The sequence below is a fragment of the Staurois parvus genome, unplaced genomic scaffold (genome assembly GCF_062004578.1).
Source record: "Staurois parvus isolate SC_StPar_1 unplaced genomic scaffold, SC_StPar_1.0 ptg001886l, whole genome shotgun sequence".
Lineage (NCBI taxonomy): Eukaryota > Metazoa > Chordata > Amphibia > Anura > Ranidae > Staurois > Staurois parvus.
The window spans coordinates 241,262-261,594 of NW_028319682.1; the positions used below are offsets into that span (position 1 = coordinate 241,262).

At 43.4% G+C, this 20,333-nt stretch overlaps 1 protein-coding gene across 1 annotated transcript in view; it reads right to left on the reverse strand.

The window, feature by feature from the left end:
• Positions 1-20,333, reverse strand: part of LOC149433876 (neural-cadherin-like) — a 183,754-nt gene that overhangs the window by 89,491 nt on the left and 73,930 nt on the right. Inside the window, exons 11-12 of the mRNA XM_089664339.1 lie at positions 19,219-19,391; positions 9,359-9,526 (exon numbers count right to left, since the gene is read on the reverse strand). Of these exons, the coding sequence (XP_089520465.1) occupies positions 9,359-9,526; positions 19,219-19,391 (341 nt within the window). The remainder of the gene's footprint in view (positions 1-9,358; positions 9,527-19,218; positions 19,392-20,333) is intronic.

Consider the following 20,333-nt stretch of genomic DNA (forward strand, 5'->3'; position numbering starts at 1 on the left):
CTGATACCAATGATGGGGCACTATTCCTCCCACTGATTCCAATGATGGGGCACTATTCCTTCCACTGGTACCAACGATGGGGCACTATTCCTTCCACCGATTCCAATGATAGGGTACTATTCCTCCCACTGATACCAATGATGGGGCACTATTCCTTCCACCGATTCCAATGATAGGGTACTATTCCTCCCACTGATACCAATGATGGGGCACTATTCCTCCCACTGATACCAATGATGGGGCACTATTCCTCCCACTGATACCAATGATGGGGCACTATTCCTCCCACTGATACCAATGATGGGGCACTATTCCTCCCACTGATACCAATGATGGGGCACTATTCCCCCCACTGATACCAATGATGGGGCACTATTCCTTCCACCGATTCCAATGATAGGGTACTATTCCTCCCACTGATACCAATGATGGGGCACTATTCCTCCCACTGACACCAATGATGGAGCACTATTCCTCCCACTGACACCAATGATGGGGCACTATTCCTCCCACTGACACCAATGATGGGGCACTATTCCTCCCACTGATACCAATGATGAGGCACTATTCCTCCCACTGATTCCAATGATAGGCTACTATTCCTCCCACTGATACCAATGATGGGGCACTATTCCTCCCACTGATTCCAATGATAGAGTTCTCAGAATGACACAAAGCAGAACAACATCTCCTTGTGGACATTCATGGCCAAAGCTCGAGGCTTCTTATATTTAGGGATGAAATTGTTGGTGGACCACTGGATTCTAGAAGGGGAGTCATCTCAGGGTTGAGATGGGTGAGTTGCAAAGTCATAGGTGGAGGCAGCTTTCTACAGTTGTCTCCAGGCCCAAGTGTAAGTAAATAGTAAGTAAAATGGAAAGTCGTGAGTGCCATACAAGTTCCAAGCTTCTATTACTGAGCTTCTCAATATCTTTAGTCAAGTGAATGAAGTCCTGCATATGAACATTCTGAATTAATGGGGTCCAATGAGCCCATTTGATTGCGCGGTCATACAACATTGTACCCAAGCTTTCTTTTGGTTTAATCACCACTGGGGTTTTTATTTTTTGATAAATTAACAAAAAAAAAGACTGAAAATTTTGAAAAAAAACCCACTTTTTTCTTTGTTTCTGTTATAAAAGTTTGCAAATAAATAATTGTTCTTCATAAATTTAGGCCGAGATGTATTCTGCTACATGTCTTTGGTGAAAATAACCCAAATTAGGATGTATTATTTAGTCTGTAGGAAAGTTACAGAGTTCACAAACTGTGGGCTATATCTGAAAATTGATCAATCCTGAAGTACTGACAGCCAATCTAATTTCTTGAGGTCCAAGAATGTCAGAACAGTACAGATATCCCCCAAATGTCAGGACAGTACAGATATCCCCCAAATGTCAGGACGGTACAGATATCCCCCCAAATGTCAGAACGGTACAGATATCCCCCAAATGTCAGGTCGGTACAGATATCCCCCAAATGTCAGGACGGTACAGATATCCCCCAAATGTCAGGACGGTACAGATATCCCCCAAATGTCAGAACGGTACAGATATCTCCCAAATGTCAGGACGGTACAGATATCCCCCAAATGTCAGGACGGTACAGATATCCCCCCAAATGTCAGGACAGTACAGATATCTCCCAAATGTCAGGACAGTACAGATATCCCCCAAATGTCAGGACAGAACAGATATCCCCCAAATGTCAGGACAGAACAGATATCCCCCAAATGTCAGGACAGTACAGATATCTCCCAAATGTCAGGACAGTACAGATATCCCCCAAATGTCAGGACAGTACAGATATCCCCCAAATGTCAGGACAGTACAGATATCCCCCAAATGTCAGGACAGTACAGATATCTCCCAAATGTCAGGACAGTACAGATATCCCCCAAATGTCAGGACAGTACAGATATCCCCCAAATGTCAGGACAGTACAGATATCCCCCAAATGTCAGGACAGTACAGATATCCCCCAAATGTCAGAACAGTACAGATACCCCCCAAATGTCAGAACAGTACAGATATCCCCCAAATGTCAGGACAGTACAGATATCCCCCAAATGTCAGAACAGTACAGATATCCCCCAAATGTCAGGACAGTACAGATATCCCCCAAATGTCAGGACAGTACAGATATCCCCCAAATCTCAGGACAGTACAGATATCCCCCAAATATGAGGACTATACAGATATCCCCCAAATTCTGTCTGCTCGTGCCCTGGATTATTACTGTAGATTGTTTGGACTGCATTTGTGCTTTGTACTGTATTTATCCTGGTCATCAGCCTGTTACTTGCCGTTGTCAGTCATTGCACTGTCCACCTTTATGGAATCTGGAGTCTGTTTAGGATCAGTTTGTCTATGCCTGATTTAATCATTAGCGTTTTAGTTGGCTGTCACAGTGGATCAACAAATCTCTACGAACAGATCCTACGAAGTCCAGGCTTCTTGCCTATTTGCATATTTATCAATTTATTTATGTCTGAATTTTTTCAGAGTCCCCCAGTGTCATAGTTATTTATACACCTTTATTTATGTGCACGCCAAAATCCAGCTTTTGCATAATCCCAATGTGAAAATATTAAAATTCAGGGCTGCAGGCTCGGCTTTATCATCAAAGGTGATGAATCTCTGCTGGGGCACTGAACTGCCTGTTTTGCTAATGAGGACTTGAAGTAGTTAAAAGAAAAAAAGTTCTTGGTACAAACAAGAGAAAAACCTCAGCAATACTCTTCAAACACTGACCTCCATTAAATATTAACCTCCATTTCACCTAATAATTATTACTCATTAATATTTTATTTTGAAAAAAAAGTAATAATTTATATTTCATCCTAATGGCCTTAAAAAATAACCTCATTTATACCTAAGAAAATTCTCATCCAGAGATGAGTGGGAATGGTGGAAACGCTATTTATTGTATGGTATCCTTATGGGACACTCGTTCATTTTTTTCAAAAAAGATTTTCCCACAAAATTATTATTATTATACAGTATTTATATGGCGCCAACAGTTTGCTCAGCGCTGTACATTATAATGGGAGACAATACACGAGACAGCACTTTAACAATACACTACAATATGCAATAATATACAATATAAATAATAATAATACAATAATATACAAAATGCTCATGTCTGCTGCCTTCACCTATCAGACCTACCTGGTGGAACAACCACAAAGAGTAACCACAAAGAGTAACTTCATTTATACCCAGGAAAATTCTCATCCAGGGATGAGTGGGAATGGTGGAAGTCTGCTGTCTTCACCTATCAGACCTACCTGATGGAACAGCCACAAAGAGTAACCACAAAGAGTAACCTCATTTATACCCAGGAAAATTCTCATTCAGGGATGAGTGGGAATGGTGGAAATGCTATTTATTGTATGGTATCCTTATGGGACACTCATTCATTTTTTTCAAAAAAGATTTTCCCACAAAATTATTATTATTATACAGTATTTATATGGCGCCAACAGTTTGCTCAGCGCTGTACATTATAATGGGAGACAATACACGAGACAGCACAGTAACAATACACTACAATATGCAATAATATACAATATATATAATAATAATACAATAATATACAAAAGGCTCATGTCTGCTGCCTTCACCTATCAGACCTACCTGGTGGAACAACCACAAAGAGTAATCTCATTTATACCCAGGAAAATTCTCATCCAAGGATGAGTGGGAATGGTGGAAGTCTGCTGTCTTCACCTATCAGACCTACCTGGTGGAACAGCCACAAAGAGTAACCACAAAGAGTAACCTCATTTATACCCAGGAAAATTCTCATCCAGGGATGAGTGGGAATGGTGGAAGTCTGCTGTCTTCACCTATCAGACCTACCTGGTGGAACAGCCACAAAGAGTAACCACAAAGAGTAACCTCATTTATACCCAGGAAAATTCTCATCCAGGGATGAGTGGGAATGGTGGAAATGCTATTTATTGTATGGTATCCTTACGGGACACTCGTTCATTTATTTCAAAAAAGATTTTTCCCCAAAAGGCTCTGCTGTCATGTCTGCTGTCTTCACCTATTAGACCTACCTGCTGGAACAACCACAAAGAGTAACCACAAAGAGTAACCTCATTTATACCCAGGAAAATTCTCATCCAGGGATGAGTAGGAATGGTGGAAATGCTATTTATTGTATGGTATCCTTACGGGACACTCGTTCATTTTTTTTCAAAAAAGATTTTCCCCCAAAAGGCTCATGTCTGCTGTCTTCACCAATCAGACCTACCTGGTGGAACAGGATTTCAAAAATGTATTTATTACAGGTGCTTATATAGCGCCGTCAATGTACGCCGTGCTTTACAAAGATATTGTAGATTCACATCAGTCCCTAATGCCCCGTACACACATGATAAGAAAATCGTCCGAAAAATTTTGCGGGACCGCCGATCGAACGATTTTCTCTTCGTTGATGAGCGGGATGTTTTAACCGATAATGATATTGTGGACGAAAAAATCCAGTTGAACAACAGTGAAAAATTTGGTCGTTTTGCATGCGAACGACCGATTTTCTATGCGGCGGTATGGCGGTCGTACGAAAAAAATCTAACAAGCGCTATCACGCATGAGAGGAAACAGAAGACGACACGGATGTTTATGTCCAAGGAATCTTCGTAAACACGAACGAAAAATCCAACTGTTAAAAGTAGATCGGCCGAATGAGATGATGAAAGCAGAATTCTGCAGATTATATTTTATGTATCAATATTTATGTATATAGGTCATGTAATAAACGATATTATACTCATTGCTGGTCATTGTTGTGTATATCGTTGTTCTGCATCACTTCCACTTGTACGGAAAACATCAACACTAAGTATCGCCCGATGAACGATTTTTTTTAGATTGGTTAATGTGGGCCACGATTTCGACCAACGAACGAACGCCTCTCGGTCATCAGATGACCGATTGGTCAATTTTCTAATTGTGTATTCCCACCTTAACCCTCAAGTGGCAGGCCAATTAACCCACCAGAATGTCTTTGGCGTTTGGGAGGAAACCGGAGTACCCGGAGGAAACCCACGCAAGCACAGGGAGAACATGGAAACTCCATGCAGGTGGTGCCACTTTACATATATATTGTACATTCACATCAGTCCTTAACGCTCAAGGGGTGTACAATCTAAGGTCCCTAACCCTCAAGGGGCGTACAATCTAAGGTCCCTAACCCTCAAGGGGGGTACAATCTAAGGTCCCTAACCCTCAAGGGGCGTACAATCTAAGGTCCCTAACCCTCAAGGGGCGTAAAATCTAAGGTCCCTAACTCACATTCATACATACACATACTAGGGACAATTTAGACAGGAGCCAATTCACCTACCAGCATGTCTTTGGAGTGTAGGAGGAAACCGGAGTACCTGGAGGAAACCCACGCAGGCACAGGGAGAACATGCAAACTCCAGGCAGGTGGTGCCACTTTACATGTATAGTGTACATTCATATCAGTCCCTAACCCTCAAGGGGCGTACAATCTAAGATCCCTAACTCACATTCATACATACACATACTAGGGACAATATAGACAGGATCCAATTCACCTACCAGCATGTCTTTGGAGCGTGGGAGGAAACCCACACAGGCACAGGGAGAACATGCAAACTCCAGGCAGGTGGTGCCACTTTACATGTATAGTGTACATTCATATCAGTCCCTAACCCTCAAGGGGCGTACAATCTAAGATCCCTAACTCACATTCATACATACACATATTAGGGCCAATTTAGACATGAGCCAATTCACCTAGCAGCATGTCTTTGGAGCGTGGGAGGAAACCCACACAGGCACAGGGAGAACATGCAAACTCCAGGCAGGTGGCGCCATGGTTGGGATTTGAACCAATGACCCGAGTACTGCCAGGTGGAAGCGCGAACCATTTAGCCACTGTGCTGCCCTAAATATCGTATTATATTTTGCTGTACAAGATTTAATAAATACAGAGCGCTTGGTATAACAATGTCTTCAAAGTGCAGGGGGTTCAACCCTCGGAAAATGAATTTCTTTGATGAAAATCCATACATATATACAAAGAAATAAAAACCCCATGATGCTAGAAAACTTGATTACGTAGTTTGATCATTCTGGCCCAACAGATTTACAATATCCGGTGACAACTACAATTCTCTGCAGACTCTCCATCCCTTCCATTTTCCAGCAGACAAATTCCCCAATTATCTGTTTATTATGAGGAGCCTTAAAAAAAAAAAAAGGAAATGTATGATGTAAAAAGATTTATGATGGTTTTGTAAGGTATTTTTTTCTTAAAAGAAAATGTAATAAAAGATATAATGGACAAAAAAAAAAAAAGAAAAAAAACCTCTACACATAAATGGTAAGGCTGGACATACATTATACAATTTTCTTGAGAATTTTGCTTTAAATTTACCAAAAACTATATAATAGGAGATCAAACCTAAACAACACTTTCAGTTGTATCCAATTAGGCCGGCTCTTGCGCTACACAGTTGAAGGTAAATCTAAAGGAAATTAGACAGAAAATTGGACAGAAAATTGTATAGTGTATGGCCAGCCTAACATAAGTGGAGCTATTGGCCATATCGACCAATCAGTTTATTTATTTAACTTTCTGCCCGTTCTGATTTGACTTGGCAGTCATTCAGCTTTCTAATGTCTAAACTCAGAGCAAAGAGATCGTGGAGGGGAAGCCAGGTAATGTGAGCTGCTGAGCAGGGGCGGAGTGACAACTCATGGGGCCCCCGGGCAATAGGGGATCATGGGGCCCCTGCGTCCTTGCCCACACTCAAACCACACCCAAAAAAACCTTTAAAAGGTAACAGGGGCATATCATGGGGCCCCTTACTGACCCCGGGCCCTCGGGCAGTGCCCGAGTTTCTGAATGGTCAGTCCGCTCCTGCTGCTGAGTCATTGCTGTAAGGGGCAAGTTGTCCCGATGAACACTGCTGGGAGGGGGAGCAGAGCTGACAAGTTAGTCCTCAGTCACACGGGACGTTTTTACAGCGGCTGTTTTTGGATTTTGATGTTTTGTTCTACAGCTAGTAAACCCCCCAGCATGTTATCCTATTTGTCCATACACACATAGACTGTAATCAACGTTTTTTGGCTGGAAAAAACCCAGAACTAGTGGATTTCTAGAGGAGTTTTTTAGCTGTAAAAATGTTCTAACGCTGAAAAAAAAGTAGAAAAAGCTGTAAATCGCGGCAAACCAGCATCTTTGGACTTTTTTGACCAAAAAACTGCTAAAAACGCAAATGCGCGAGAAAGCAGCAAAATGCCGCTAAACGCAAATGCAAAAACGCTAAAAAACACTGAAAAATTCACGTTTTTAACGTGACTTTACACAGCTAACGGTACCAGTGTTATAAAAACGCTCCAACGCTGAAAAAAAAACATGGCAAAAAGCTGTAAATCGTGGCAAACCGGCATTTTTGGACTCTTTTTGGACAAAAAAACTGCTAAAAAACACAAACGCAAAAGAACGCAGCAAAATGTAGCTAAACGCAAATGTAAAAACGCTGAAAAAACACTGAAAAATTCACGTTTTTAACGTGACTTTGCACAGCTAAAGGTACCAGTGTTATAAAAACATTCTAATGCTGAAAAAAAAGTGGCAAAACGCTGTAAATCGCGGCAAACCGGCATTTTTGGACTTTTTTTTACCAAAAAACTGCTAAAAACACAAACGCGAAAGAACACAGCAAAATGCCGCTAATTGCTAATGCAAAAACACACGTTTTTAATGTGACCTCATACAGCTAACAGTACCAGCGTTATTAACACGCCCCCCCAGTGTGCATGGAGCCTGACTTCTGGGAGGAGATGGGGGGGCTGCTGAGTAAAGCCGCATACACATGGGCCGAATATCGTCCGCAATCAGTCCGTACAGTAGATACCGGGCCGACATTCGGTCCTTGTTTGACAGAAGCTGATCTCACATACCGGCTTCTGTTGAACGAGCATGCTGGAAACCAGCAGCCGATCGGCGACTGATCAGTGCTCTCAGCCAATGGCTGTGAGCGCTGACCGGTGTGTTCTGGGTGGGAGGGCGATCCCCCTGTCAAGACACAATAGCACAGCAGGGAGATCGATAGGTAGTACAGAGACCTTCCCTCAGTTTTTTTTATCAGCTCAGGGGGCCGAATGAAAAGAAACTTACCATGTGTACCAGGCTTTACTGCTAACAGGGAGAGATGAGCTGAGATATTGCTGGAAGCAGGCTGAGCTTAGCTACTGAGTCACAGATAGGAGGGAGGAGTATGCTGAGCGTTGCTACTGAGTCACGGCTAGGAGGGAGGAGCAGGCTGAGCGTAGTTACTGAGTCACGGCTAGGAGGGAGGAGCAGGCTGAGCTTAGCTACTGAGTCACGGCTAGGAGGGAGGAGCAGGCTGAGCTTAGCTACTGAGTCACGGCTAGGAGGGAGGAGCAGGCTGAGCTTAGCTACTGAGTCATGGCTAGGAGGGAGGAGCAGGCTGAGGTTAGCTACTGAGTCACGGCTAGGAGGGAGGAGCAGGCTGAGCTTAGCTACTGAGTCACGGCTAGGAGGGAGGAGCAGGCTGAGCTTAGCTACTGAGTCACGGCTAGGAGGGAGGAGCAGGTTGAGCTTAGCTACTGAGTCACGGCTAGGAGGGAGGAGCAGGCTGAGCTTAGCTACTGAGTCACGGCTAGGAGGGAGGAGCAGGCTGAGCTTAGCTACTGAGTCACGGCTAGGAGGGAGGAGCAGGCTGAGCTTACCTACTGAGTCACGGCTAGGAGGGAGGAGCAGGCTGAGCTTAGCTACTGAGTCACGGCTAGAAGGGAGTAGCAGGCTGAGCTTAGCTACTGAGTCACGTCTAGGAGGGAGGAGCAGGCTGAGCTTAGCTACTGAGCCACGGCTAGGGGGGAGGAGCAGGCTGAGCTTAGCTACTGAGTCACGGCTAGGAGGGAGGAGCAGGCTGAGCTTAGCTACTGAGCCACGGCTAGGGGGGAGGAGCAGGCTGAGCTTAGCTACTGAGTCACGGCTAGGAGGGAGGAGCAGGCTGAGCTTAGCTACTGAGCCATGGCTAGGAGGGTGAACTGAACTGCTGAGTGACTCCTTGGAGTATGAAACAGAGTAACCTGAGCTGCTGAGTCACTTTTAGGAGTAGGGAGCAGGTGAGCTGAGCTGTTGAATGGCTTGAACCTTGAGAATGAATTTCTCCACGTTACCTGCAGCTACAGAGGTTGGTGGAGTTTTTAAGCTTATGTACTGCTTGTTGAAAATAATGGAAAGTCCAAGGCCTTGATGCAGGCTATTGGGCAACACGTGCCACTCCTCTATACTCCTACGGTCATCTGTATCTCCAGAGACTTAATATAACGTAACGTACCACAACAGGCGTATCTCTCAATGTGTTCTCCGGAATCACAATTTCATATTTATCCTTTTGCCACACCGGGGGCTGATTCTGGGCATCGGTTACCCGTACCGCCACCTCCACCCGCGTGCTGCGGTTTCCGCCATCTGTCGCAATGACTTCTTGTGGTATTAAGGATTTCTGAAAAAAACAAAAGGAAGTTGAAAACAACGAAACCTTGGTCATGCGTCCAAAACCTCATACAAGCTGGATGCATATTCTTAGTATTGCTAAAAGAAATCTGTCACTTTAGTCCATTTGAGAGAAAGCAGCAGGTCCTCCCCTGCGCATGCTCACTTTCCCTGCACTCCCATGCCACTGGATCCCTTAGCAAATACTTGGGTATTGGAGGTTGAATTATGGTAACATTTTAGATACCTCCTGCAATAGGAATTTCATTTTTTGGTGAGGTACTCCCTAAGGGTCAGCTATGTCTAAAAGGGGTGCAGATAATGCCACTTTTCTCAGAATACTGAAAATGTCGCAGGTTGTTGTAACGAACACAGGCCCTCCCATTTAGGACTCTAGAACAACCTGCAGACCTGCATGTATAGTCAACTGAAGAAAATCTTCAAAATCGCTCAGTAGCTCTGGCAAGGCGGCTCTCACATAGCAAGGCTTCCCTCGATGTTCTCCCAAAAGTAGCTGAAACCATATAAATTCAGAAAGGAGCGCCAGACCAAATCCAGGTGAGAGAGTCCAAGATCATTTTATTGTTGTTTAAAAAAGCCGTATAAAAACACCAACGCGTTTAGGGGGGACAACACCACTTGGATGGAGCGCCACTGCTGCTCAGCAACTGTTGTCAAGTTGTTTCTTCATGTGGAAAGTTCAGTACTGATTCTTATATACAGTACATATGTGAAGTCATTGTTTTCTCCAAGATTTAACCTGTGTTTAGCCCTGATGAAGGGGTAGTGGTGTTGCCCAGCGAAACGCGTTGGGGTTTTCAAGATTTTTTTTTCCAACAATTTAATCTACCCACATGGAAGAAAAATATATTTTAAATAGATTTTAAAAATATTCTTCCCAAATATATTGACATACTACAATGTTGGCAGTATTCAATATATATCAAAATATATTTCAATAAATATATACAGTTGTGCTCAAAAGTTTCCCTCCCCTGGCAGAAATTGTGAAATTTCTGCATTGATATTGAAAATATGACTGATCGTGCCAAAAAATGCTCTTTTATTGAAGGATGATGATCATATGAAGCCATTTGTTATCAAATAGTTGTTTGGATGCTTTTTAAATCATAATGATAACAGAAATCACACAAATGGCCTGGATCAGAAGTCTCCGCCCCCGGATCAGAAGTATCCGCCCCCTGGAATGTTTGGCATTGGTACAGACACACAAGGTGACACACACGGGTTAAAATGCCGATTAGAGGTTAATGTCCCACATCTGTGGCTTTTTAAATTGCAATTAGTGTCAGTGTATAAATAGTCAATGAGTTTGTTAGCTTTTATGTGGAAGCACTGACTAGGCTAGATACTGAGCCATGGGGAGCAGAAAAGAACTGTCAAAAGTCCTGCGTAACAAGGTAATGGAACTTTATAAAGATGGAAAAGGACGTAAACAGATGTCCAAAGCCTTGAATATGCCAATCAGTGCTGTTAAATAACCTATTAAGAAGTGGAAAATTCGGGGATCTCTTGATACCAAGCCAAGGTCAGGTAGACCAAGAAAAATTGCAGCCATAACTGACAGAAAAATTGTCTGGGATTCAAAGAATATCAATGCCAAAATTTCACAATTTCTGCCAGGGTATGCAAACTTTTGAGCACAACTGTATATATATATATATATACACATATACACTGTATGTTGAAAATTGTTTTTATATATTACAAATTTATTTTCAAATATACCCCATGTCTTTAAAAATACATTTAATCTACATTTTTGGAATGCATTTACAAATATATGTAAAAATATACAGTCATGGCCGAAATTGTTGGCACCCTTGATATTTCTCCAGGAAATCATGTATTTCTCACGAAACGTATTGCATTAACACATGTTTTGCTATACACATGTTTATTCCCTTTGTGTGTATTGGGACAAAACAAAAAAAGGGAGGAAAGAAAGCAAATTCGACATAATGTCACACAAACCTCCAAAAATGGGCTGGACAAAAGTATTGGCACTCTTTCACAACTGCGGATAAATAAGAATGTTACAAGCATGTGATGCTCCTGTAAACTCACCTGGGGCAAGTAACAGGTGTGGGCAATATAGAAATCACACCTGAAAGCAGATAAAAAGGAGAGACGTTCACTTAACCTTTGCATTGTGTGTCTGTCTGTGCCACACTAAGCATGGACAACAGAAAGAGGAGACGAGAACTGTCTGAGGACCTGAGAACCAAAATTGTGGCAAAATATCAACAATCTCAAGGTTACAAGTCCATCTCCAGAGAACTAGATTTGCCTTTGTCCACAGTGCGCAACATTATCAAGAAGTTTGCAACCCATGGCACTGTAGCTAATCTCCCTGGTCGTGGACGGATGAGGAAAATTGATGAAAGATTGCAACGCAGAATAGTCCGGATGGTGGATAAGCAGCCCCAAACATGTTCCAAAGACATTCAAGCTGTCCTGCAGGCTCAGGGAGCATCAGTGTCAGCGCGAACTATCCGTCGACATTTAAATGAAATGAAACGCTATGGCAGGAGACCCAGGAGGACCCCACTGCTGACACAGAGACATAAAAAAGCAAGACTACAGTTTGCCAAAATGTACTTGAGTAAGCCAAAAGCCTTCTGGGAAAACGTCTTGTGGACAGATGAGACCAAGATAGAGCTTTTCGGTAAAGCACATCATTCTACTGTTTACCGAAAACGGAATGAGGCCTACAAAGAACAAAACACAGTACCTACGGTAAAATATGGTGGAGGTTCAATGATGTTTTGGGGTTGTTTTGCTGCCTCTGGCACTGGGTGCCTTGACTGTGTGCAAGGCATCATGAAATCTGAGGATTACCAAAGGATTTTGGGTCGCACTGTAGGGCCCAGTGTCAGAAAGCTGGGTTTGCGTCCAAGATCCTGGGTCTTCCAGCAGGACAATGACCCCAAACATACGTCAAAAAGCACTCAGAAATGGATGGCAAAGAAGCGCTGGAGAGTTCTGAAGTGGCCAGCAATGAGCCCAGATCTAAATCCCATTGAACACCTGTGGAGAGATCTTAAAATTGCTGTTGGGAAAAGGTGTCCTTCCAATAAGAGAGACCTGGAGCTGTTTGCAAAGGAAGAGTGGTCCAAAATTCCGGGTGAGAGGTGTCAGAAGCTTATTGATGGTTATAGGAAGCGACTGATTTCAGTTATGTTTTCCAAAGGGTGTGCAACCAAATATTAAGTTAAGGGTGCCAATACTTTTGTCCAGCCCATTTTTGGGGTTTTGTGTGACATTATGTCATATTTGCTTTTCTGCCTCTGTTTTATATTTGTTCCAATACATACAAAGGGAATAAACATGTGTATAGCAAAACATGTGTTAATGCAATACCTTTTTTGTGTGAAATACTTGATTTTCAGGAAAAATATCAAGGGTGCCAACAATTTCGGCCATGACTGTATGTTAAAAACTTTTTTATATGCTATATATATCTGTATGTTGACTTTTTTTTATATATTACAACATATATGAAATATATTTTTAAAAATTCATTTTCAAATATACTGTATGTCTTTAAAAATACATTTAATCTACATTTTTGGAATGCATTTACAAATATATGTATAGTTTATTATCTAATTATATAATATATTATATAATATATGTTAAAAAAAATCTGAAGAATATATTTTAAAAAATATATTTGTAAAAATATTTTTCATATATTTTGTAATATATAAAATGCATTTCAACATACAGTAGGTATATATATATATATATATACTGTATATTCTGAAATATATTGAATACGGCCAAAATTTTTGTATTTCAAATATATGTCAATTTATTTGGGAAGAATATTTTTTAAATATATTTAAATATATTTTTCTTCCATATGGGTATCTTGGACTCTTTCATTAGGTTTTGATCCGGTGCTCCTTTCTGAGTTTCTACAGTGTAAACCTCCTATTTAAAAAATGTGGTTCCCCCACTGTTCCTGTGTGATCCCAGGCTTGTCATAGCCATAGCCATACACACAGGAGCTGTGCAGGGAGGTTTCCCCACTGATCCTGTGCCATAGTCTGAGTTCACGCAGGAGCAGTGCAGGGAGGTTTCCCCACTGATCCTGTGTCATATTCTGAGTTCATACAGGAGCGGTGCAGGGAGGTTTCCCCACTCATCCTGTGTCATAGTCTGAGTTCATACAGGAGCGGTGCAGGGAGGTTTCCCCACTGATCCTGTGTCATAGTCTGAGTTCACACAGGAGCGGTGCAGGGAGGTTTCCCCACTGATCCTGTGTCATAGTCTGAGTTCACACAGGAGCAGTGCAGGGAGGTTTCCCCACTGATCCTGTGCCATAGTCTGAGTTCATACAGGAGCAGTGCAGGGAGGTTTCCCCACTGATCCTGTGTCATAGTCTGAGTTCACACAGGAGCGGTGCAGGGAGGTTTCCCCACTGATCCTGTGCCATAGTCTGAGTTCACGCAGGAGCGGTGCAGGGAGGTTTCCCCACTGCTCCTGTGTCATAGTCTGAGTTCATACAGGAGCAGTGCAGGGAGGTTTCCCCACTGATCCTGTGTCATATTCTGAGTTCATACAGGAGCGGTGCAGGGAGGTTTCCCCACTCATCCTGTGTCATAGTCTGAGTTCATACAGGAGCGGTGCAGGGAGGTTTCCCCACTGATCCTGTGTCATAGTCTGAGTTCACACAGGAGCGGTGCAGGGAGGTTTCCCCACTGATCCTGTGTCATAGTCTGAGTTCACGCAGGAGCGGTGCAGGGAGGTTTCCCCACTGATCCTGTGTCATAGTCTGAGTTCACGCAGGAGCGGTGCAGGGAGGTTTCCCCACTGATCCGGTGTCATAGTCTGAGTTCACACAGGAGTGGTGCAGGGAGGTTTCCCCACTCATCCTGTGTCATAGTCTGAGTTCATACAGGAGCGGTGCAGGAAGGTTTCCCCACTGATCCTGTGTCATAGTCTGAGTTCACGCAGGAGCGGTGCAGGGAGGTTTCCCCACTGATCCTGTGTCATAGTCTGAGTTCACGCAGGAGCGGTGCAGGGAGGTTTCCCCACTGATCCGGTGTCATAGTTTGAGTTCACACAGGAGCGGTGCAGGGAGGTTTCCCCACTCATCCTGTGTCATAGTCTGAGTTCATACAGGAGCGGTGCAGGAAGGTTTCCCCACTGATCCGGTGTCATAGTCTGAGTTCACACAGGAGCGGTGCAGGGAGGTTTCCCCACTGATCCTGTGTCATAGTCTGAGTTCACGCAGGAGCGGTGCAAGGAGGTTTCCCCACTGATCCTGTGTCATAGTCTGAGTTCACGCAGGAGCGGTGCAAGGAGGTTTCCCCACTGATCCTGTGTCATAGTCTGAGTGCACACAGGAGCGGTGCAGGAAGGTTTCCCGAAGCGGAGAGTGGGGATGTATACTATGGAGGCAGATGCTACATATTCTCAGTGGTAGGAGAAGATAGAAAGCGGTGAAGATTTGAAATCCCCGACCCTTCCTTTCCTCTCCTTGCTGGGATGACAGTTCGGGCTAGAGGGCTGATGATTGGTCAGCACCGTCACATGGATGGTGCTGACCATTCAGATGATGTCTAGCCGGTACTGTCATCGCTGCAAGGAGAGGAGAGAAAGCCATGGGGATTTCAAATCCCCAGACCTGTGAAGTGGCTTTCTCTCCTCTCCTTGCAGGGATGATGGTACGGGCTAGACGTCATCTTACTGGTCAGCACCGTCTATGTGACGTTGCTGCTGACCAATCAAAAGTCCTCTTGCCCGAACTGTCATCCCTGCAAGGAGAGGAAGGGAAATGGCGGGAATTTCAAATCCTTGCCGCTTTCTCTCTTCTCCTACCATTGAGAATATGAAGCATCTGCCTCCATAGTATACATTCCCACATCCGCACTCTCCATTGCAGGAAACCTTCCTGCACCGCTCCTGTGTGAACTCAGACAAGCCCAGGATCACACAGGTACGTGGGGAAACCGTATGTGATTAGGACAGAATTCGCATTCCTGTTCAAATCGCATGCTATCGTTTGGGGTGCAATTTGCGTCCATTAATGCAAAGTGCACCACAAAGTATCAGTACTCGTACTCGGCAATAAAAAAATCGGTATCGGTGCATCCCTAGTATCCACTGAAGGGCAGTCTTGTCTGCTGTGAGCAGCTGAACCTGAAGAGCATTCTCCATAGAGATAGAAATGAAAAGAAGTGAGCTGGAACCGAGCTGTCTAAGGTGTCACCATCGCCTTACAGGAACAGGGCACAGTGTGCATTCAAATAGGAAGAGTGTTTTGGCATGCTGGGATTTGTAGTTCCATGACAGCTGGTGAGCCACAGGCTGATCATCTGGCCGTGTCACAATGTGTCACATTCTGAGCAGAGCAGAGGGACTCGGATGGACTGGGTGTGCAGATGCTGCTGTCCAGATGGATTAGAACGCTGAAGACGAGGAGATTCCGACAACCAATCACAGCTGTCCAGAGCGCCGCACCACCAGCTGTGAGATTACAATGTATCGCCGCAGAGCCGCAACTTATAAGAAATGTATCAGCCAAGGGGAGAGAGCGTTCTCTGTAGATGATTCCTGCACCGCCACCATCCTCCCAGAGACCAACTGCCACTGGGCACCAACTGCCACCGGGCACCTCATACTGACACTGACAGCGCCCGGCTTAAAGAGCCACCATTCCCAAAATACCTTCCTTCCTTCCATTCTTGTGTCTTCCTTCAATTCCTTATGTCTTGCTGTTTTCCTTCTTTCCTTTCATTGTTTAATCTCTCTCCTACTTTCTATTTCCTTCGTTCCATCATCTACTCCTTCCTTCCTTCCATCATCTACTCCTTCCTTCCATCATCTACTCCTTCCTTCCTTCTTCCTTCCATCATCTACTCCTTCCTTCCTTCCATCATCTACTCCTTCCTTCCATCATCTACTCCTTCCTTCCTTCCATCATCTACTCCTTCCTTCCATCATCTACTCCTTCCTTCCTTCCTTCCTTCCTTCCTTCCTTCCTTCCTTCCTTCCTTCCTTCCATCATCTACTCCTTCCTTCCTTCCATCATCTACTCCTTCCTTCCTTCCTTCCATCATCTACTCCTTCCTTCCTTCCATCATCTACTCCTTCCTTCCTTCCTTCCATCATCTACTCCTTCCTTCCTTCCTTCCATCATCTACTCCTTCCTTCCTTCCATCATCTACTCCTTCCTTCCCTCCCTTCCTTCCTTTCTTGTGTCTTCCTTCCTTCAGTTCTCTACGTCTTGCTTTTTTTCCTTCTTTCCTTCCATCATCTACTCCTTCCTTCCTCCCTTTATTTTTCTTTCCTTCCTTCTCTCCTTCCTTTCCTTCTTTCTTGTTTTCTTTTCCCTTGTTCTTCCTTCCTTCCTTTATTCCTTCTTTTTTTCCTTCCATCTTCTACTCTAGTCTCTCTCCCCTCTTTCTTCCATTCTTTTTCTTTCCTTCCCTCCTTCTATTGTCTACTCCAGGCTTTCTCCTTCCTTCCTTCTTTCCTCTTATCTTTTCAACTTCCTTTCTTTTCTCTTTATTTCTTCATACATCCTCTTGTTCTTCCTTCTTTCCATCATTATCTACTCTAGTCTAGTCTCTCTTTTCCCTTCCTTTCCCTTTTTCCTTGTTTTTTTATCCCTTTCTTTCTTCCTACATTCCCTTGTTCATCCTTCTTTCCTTCCTTCCCTCCTTCTATTGTCCACTCCGCTTCCTTTTTTCGTTTGTTTTTCTTTCCTTCCTTCTCTCCTTCCTTTACTTCTTCCTTGATATCTTTTTCCTTTCTCTCTTCCTACATTCCCTTGTTCTTCCTTTGCTTTGACAATAAAACCTGGAAGCTGATTGGCTGCCATGCACAGCTGCACCAGATTCTGAGTGCTCCAGTTTTAGTAAATATCACTATAGTGTTGTATATCTATCTATTCATCCATCCATCCATCCATCTATTCATCCATCCATCCATCCATCCATCTATTCATCCATCCATCCATCTATTCATCCATCTATTCATCCGTCTATTCATCCATCCATCCATCTAATCATCCATCCATCCATCTATTCATCCGTCTATTCATCCATCCATCTGTTCATCCATCTATCCATCTATTCATCCATCCATTCATCCATCCATCCATCCATTCATCCATCTATCCATCTATTCATCCATCCATCCATTCATCCATCTATCCATCTATTCATCAATCCATCCATCCATTCATCCATTTATTGATCCATCTATTCATCCATTCATCCATCCATCCATCCATCCATCCATCTATTCACCCATCTATCCATCTATTCATCCATCTATCCATCCATCCATCCATCCATCCATCCATCCATCTATTCATCCATCCATCCATCTATTCATCCATTCATCCATCCATCCATCTATTCATCCATCCATCTATTCACCTATCTATTCATCCATCTACCCATCCATCCATCTATTCATCCATCCATCCATCCATCCATCCATCCATCCATCCATCTATTCATCCATCCATCTATTCATCCTTCCATCTGTTCATCCATCTATCCATCCATCCATCCATTCATCCATCTATTCATCCATCTATTCATCAGTCTATCCATCCATCTATTCATCCATCTATCCATCCATTCATCAATCTATCTATCCATCCATCCATCCATTCATCTATTCATCCGTCTATTCATCCATCTATTCATCCGTCTATTCATCCGTCTATTCATCCATCCATCCATCCATCCTTCCGTCCATCTGTTCATCCATCCATCCATCTATTCATCCATCCATCTATCCGTCCATCCATCCATCTATTCATCCATCCATCCATCCATGCATCTATTCATCTATCCATCCATCCATCCATCCATCCATCTCTCCATCCATCTATTCATCCATCCATCCATCTATCCATCCATTTATTCATCCATCCATCCATCCATTTATTCATCCATGCTTCCATCTATTCATCCATCCATCTATCCATCCATCTATTCATCCATTCATCCATTTATCCATCCATCCATCCATCGTTCACACAGGCAGCAGCCGTTGGCGTCTTTGTGGAAGCAGAGGTCTCTCTGTGGTGGTCCAGAGCTAAAGCCCGCCAATCGTCAGAGAGCATTAGCTTCACTGACTACAGAACTATGGGGTCTTTGCCCACATGTAATTTGGAGCTCGTTCACATAGGCAGCAGCCATTGCCATCTTTGTGGAAGCAGAGGTCCCTCTGTGGTGGTTCAGGTTACCCCCCCCCCCATCCTTCCCATTGCTGGGTTGGAGCTAAAACTCCCCAATCAGCAGGCAACAATAACCTCACTGGCTGCAGAACTATGGGGTCTTTGCCAACATATAATTTGGATCTCGTTCACGCAGGCAGTAGCCGTTGCCCTTTGTGTGGAAGCAGAGGTCTCTCTGTGGTGGTCCAGAGCTAAAGCTCCCCAATCATTAGGCAACCTTAGTTTGGACCCCAAAGTCGCATGACAAGTCGCATAAGTGTGAATGGAGCCCTAAACGGGTCGTGTTTGGCGGTGGTACTGCCTGCCGGACATGACATGCGGTATACCTATTGCCACAGCATATAGACAACCCTGTCCGGCAGCCGTTTAAGGAAAGGGCGGTAAAACTGCGACTTAACCTCTCATTTTATACCGACCCTGGCCGCCCTTGTGAGCGAACCCCCATCATTGATTGTAAAGCCGTCTCCTACCCGAGATATCGGTTGGTTGACGTACAGCCACCCCGTGGTGCTGTTAATCTGGAAGAACAGCGTCTCGTCACCCGCCAAGGAGTAAGTAAGCGCCGCGTTTGGGCCGTAGTCTTCATCGCGGGCGGCAATACGCAGGAAGCTTGTTCCAAGCGGCGTGTCCTCCTTTAAGAAATCTGTCGGATGGGTTCAAACAGAAACATTGTAGCCAACATCACACTAAATGATTGAAGGTGATAGAAACCCACATGGAAGAAAAATATATTTTAAATATATTTTAAAAATATTCTTATATTGACATGTATGTGAAATGCTACAATTTTGGCCATTTTCAATATATTTAAAAATATATTTCAATAACTATATATATATACTGTATGTTGAAATGCGTTTTTATTACGAAATATATGAAAAAATATTTTTTAAAAATACATTTCAAATATCCTGTATGTCTTTAAAAATACAAATCTACATTTTTTTTAATGCATTTCCAAATATATGTAAAAATTACTTTTTTATACGTAAAAAAAAATATGAAGAACATATTTAAAAATATATATATTTTTAAAATATATTGTTTTTAAATATATTCTTCAGTTTGTTTTTTTAAATATTGCAAAATCATTTTAACATATATTTGTAAATGCATTCCAAAAATTTAGATTTGTATTTTTAAAGTCATACAGGATATTTGAAATGTATTTTTAAAAATATTTTTCATATATTTTGTAATAAAAACGCATTTCAACATACAGTGTATATATAGTATAGCCTCACCACCTGCCTCCTCGACCCTATCCCCTCACAATTCCTACGACCTCCCTCCCCCTCCATCCTACGCTCCCTCACCCACATCTTTAATCTCTCCCTCTCCTCCGGCACTTTCCCCTCCCCACTGAAACATGCACACATCACCCCCATACTTAAAAAGCCCTCCCTGGACCCCAATGACCCGAACAACCTCAGACCCATCTCCCTGCTTCCATTTACATCTAAACTCCTCGAGCGCCTAGTCTACACCCGCCTATGCTCTCACCTCAACGACAACAACCTCCTCGATCCCCTACAGTCCGGCTTCCGTCCCCTACACTCCACCGAAACTGCCTTACTCAAACTCT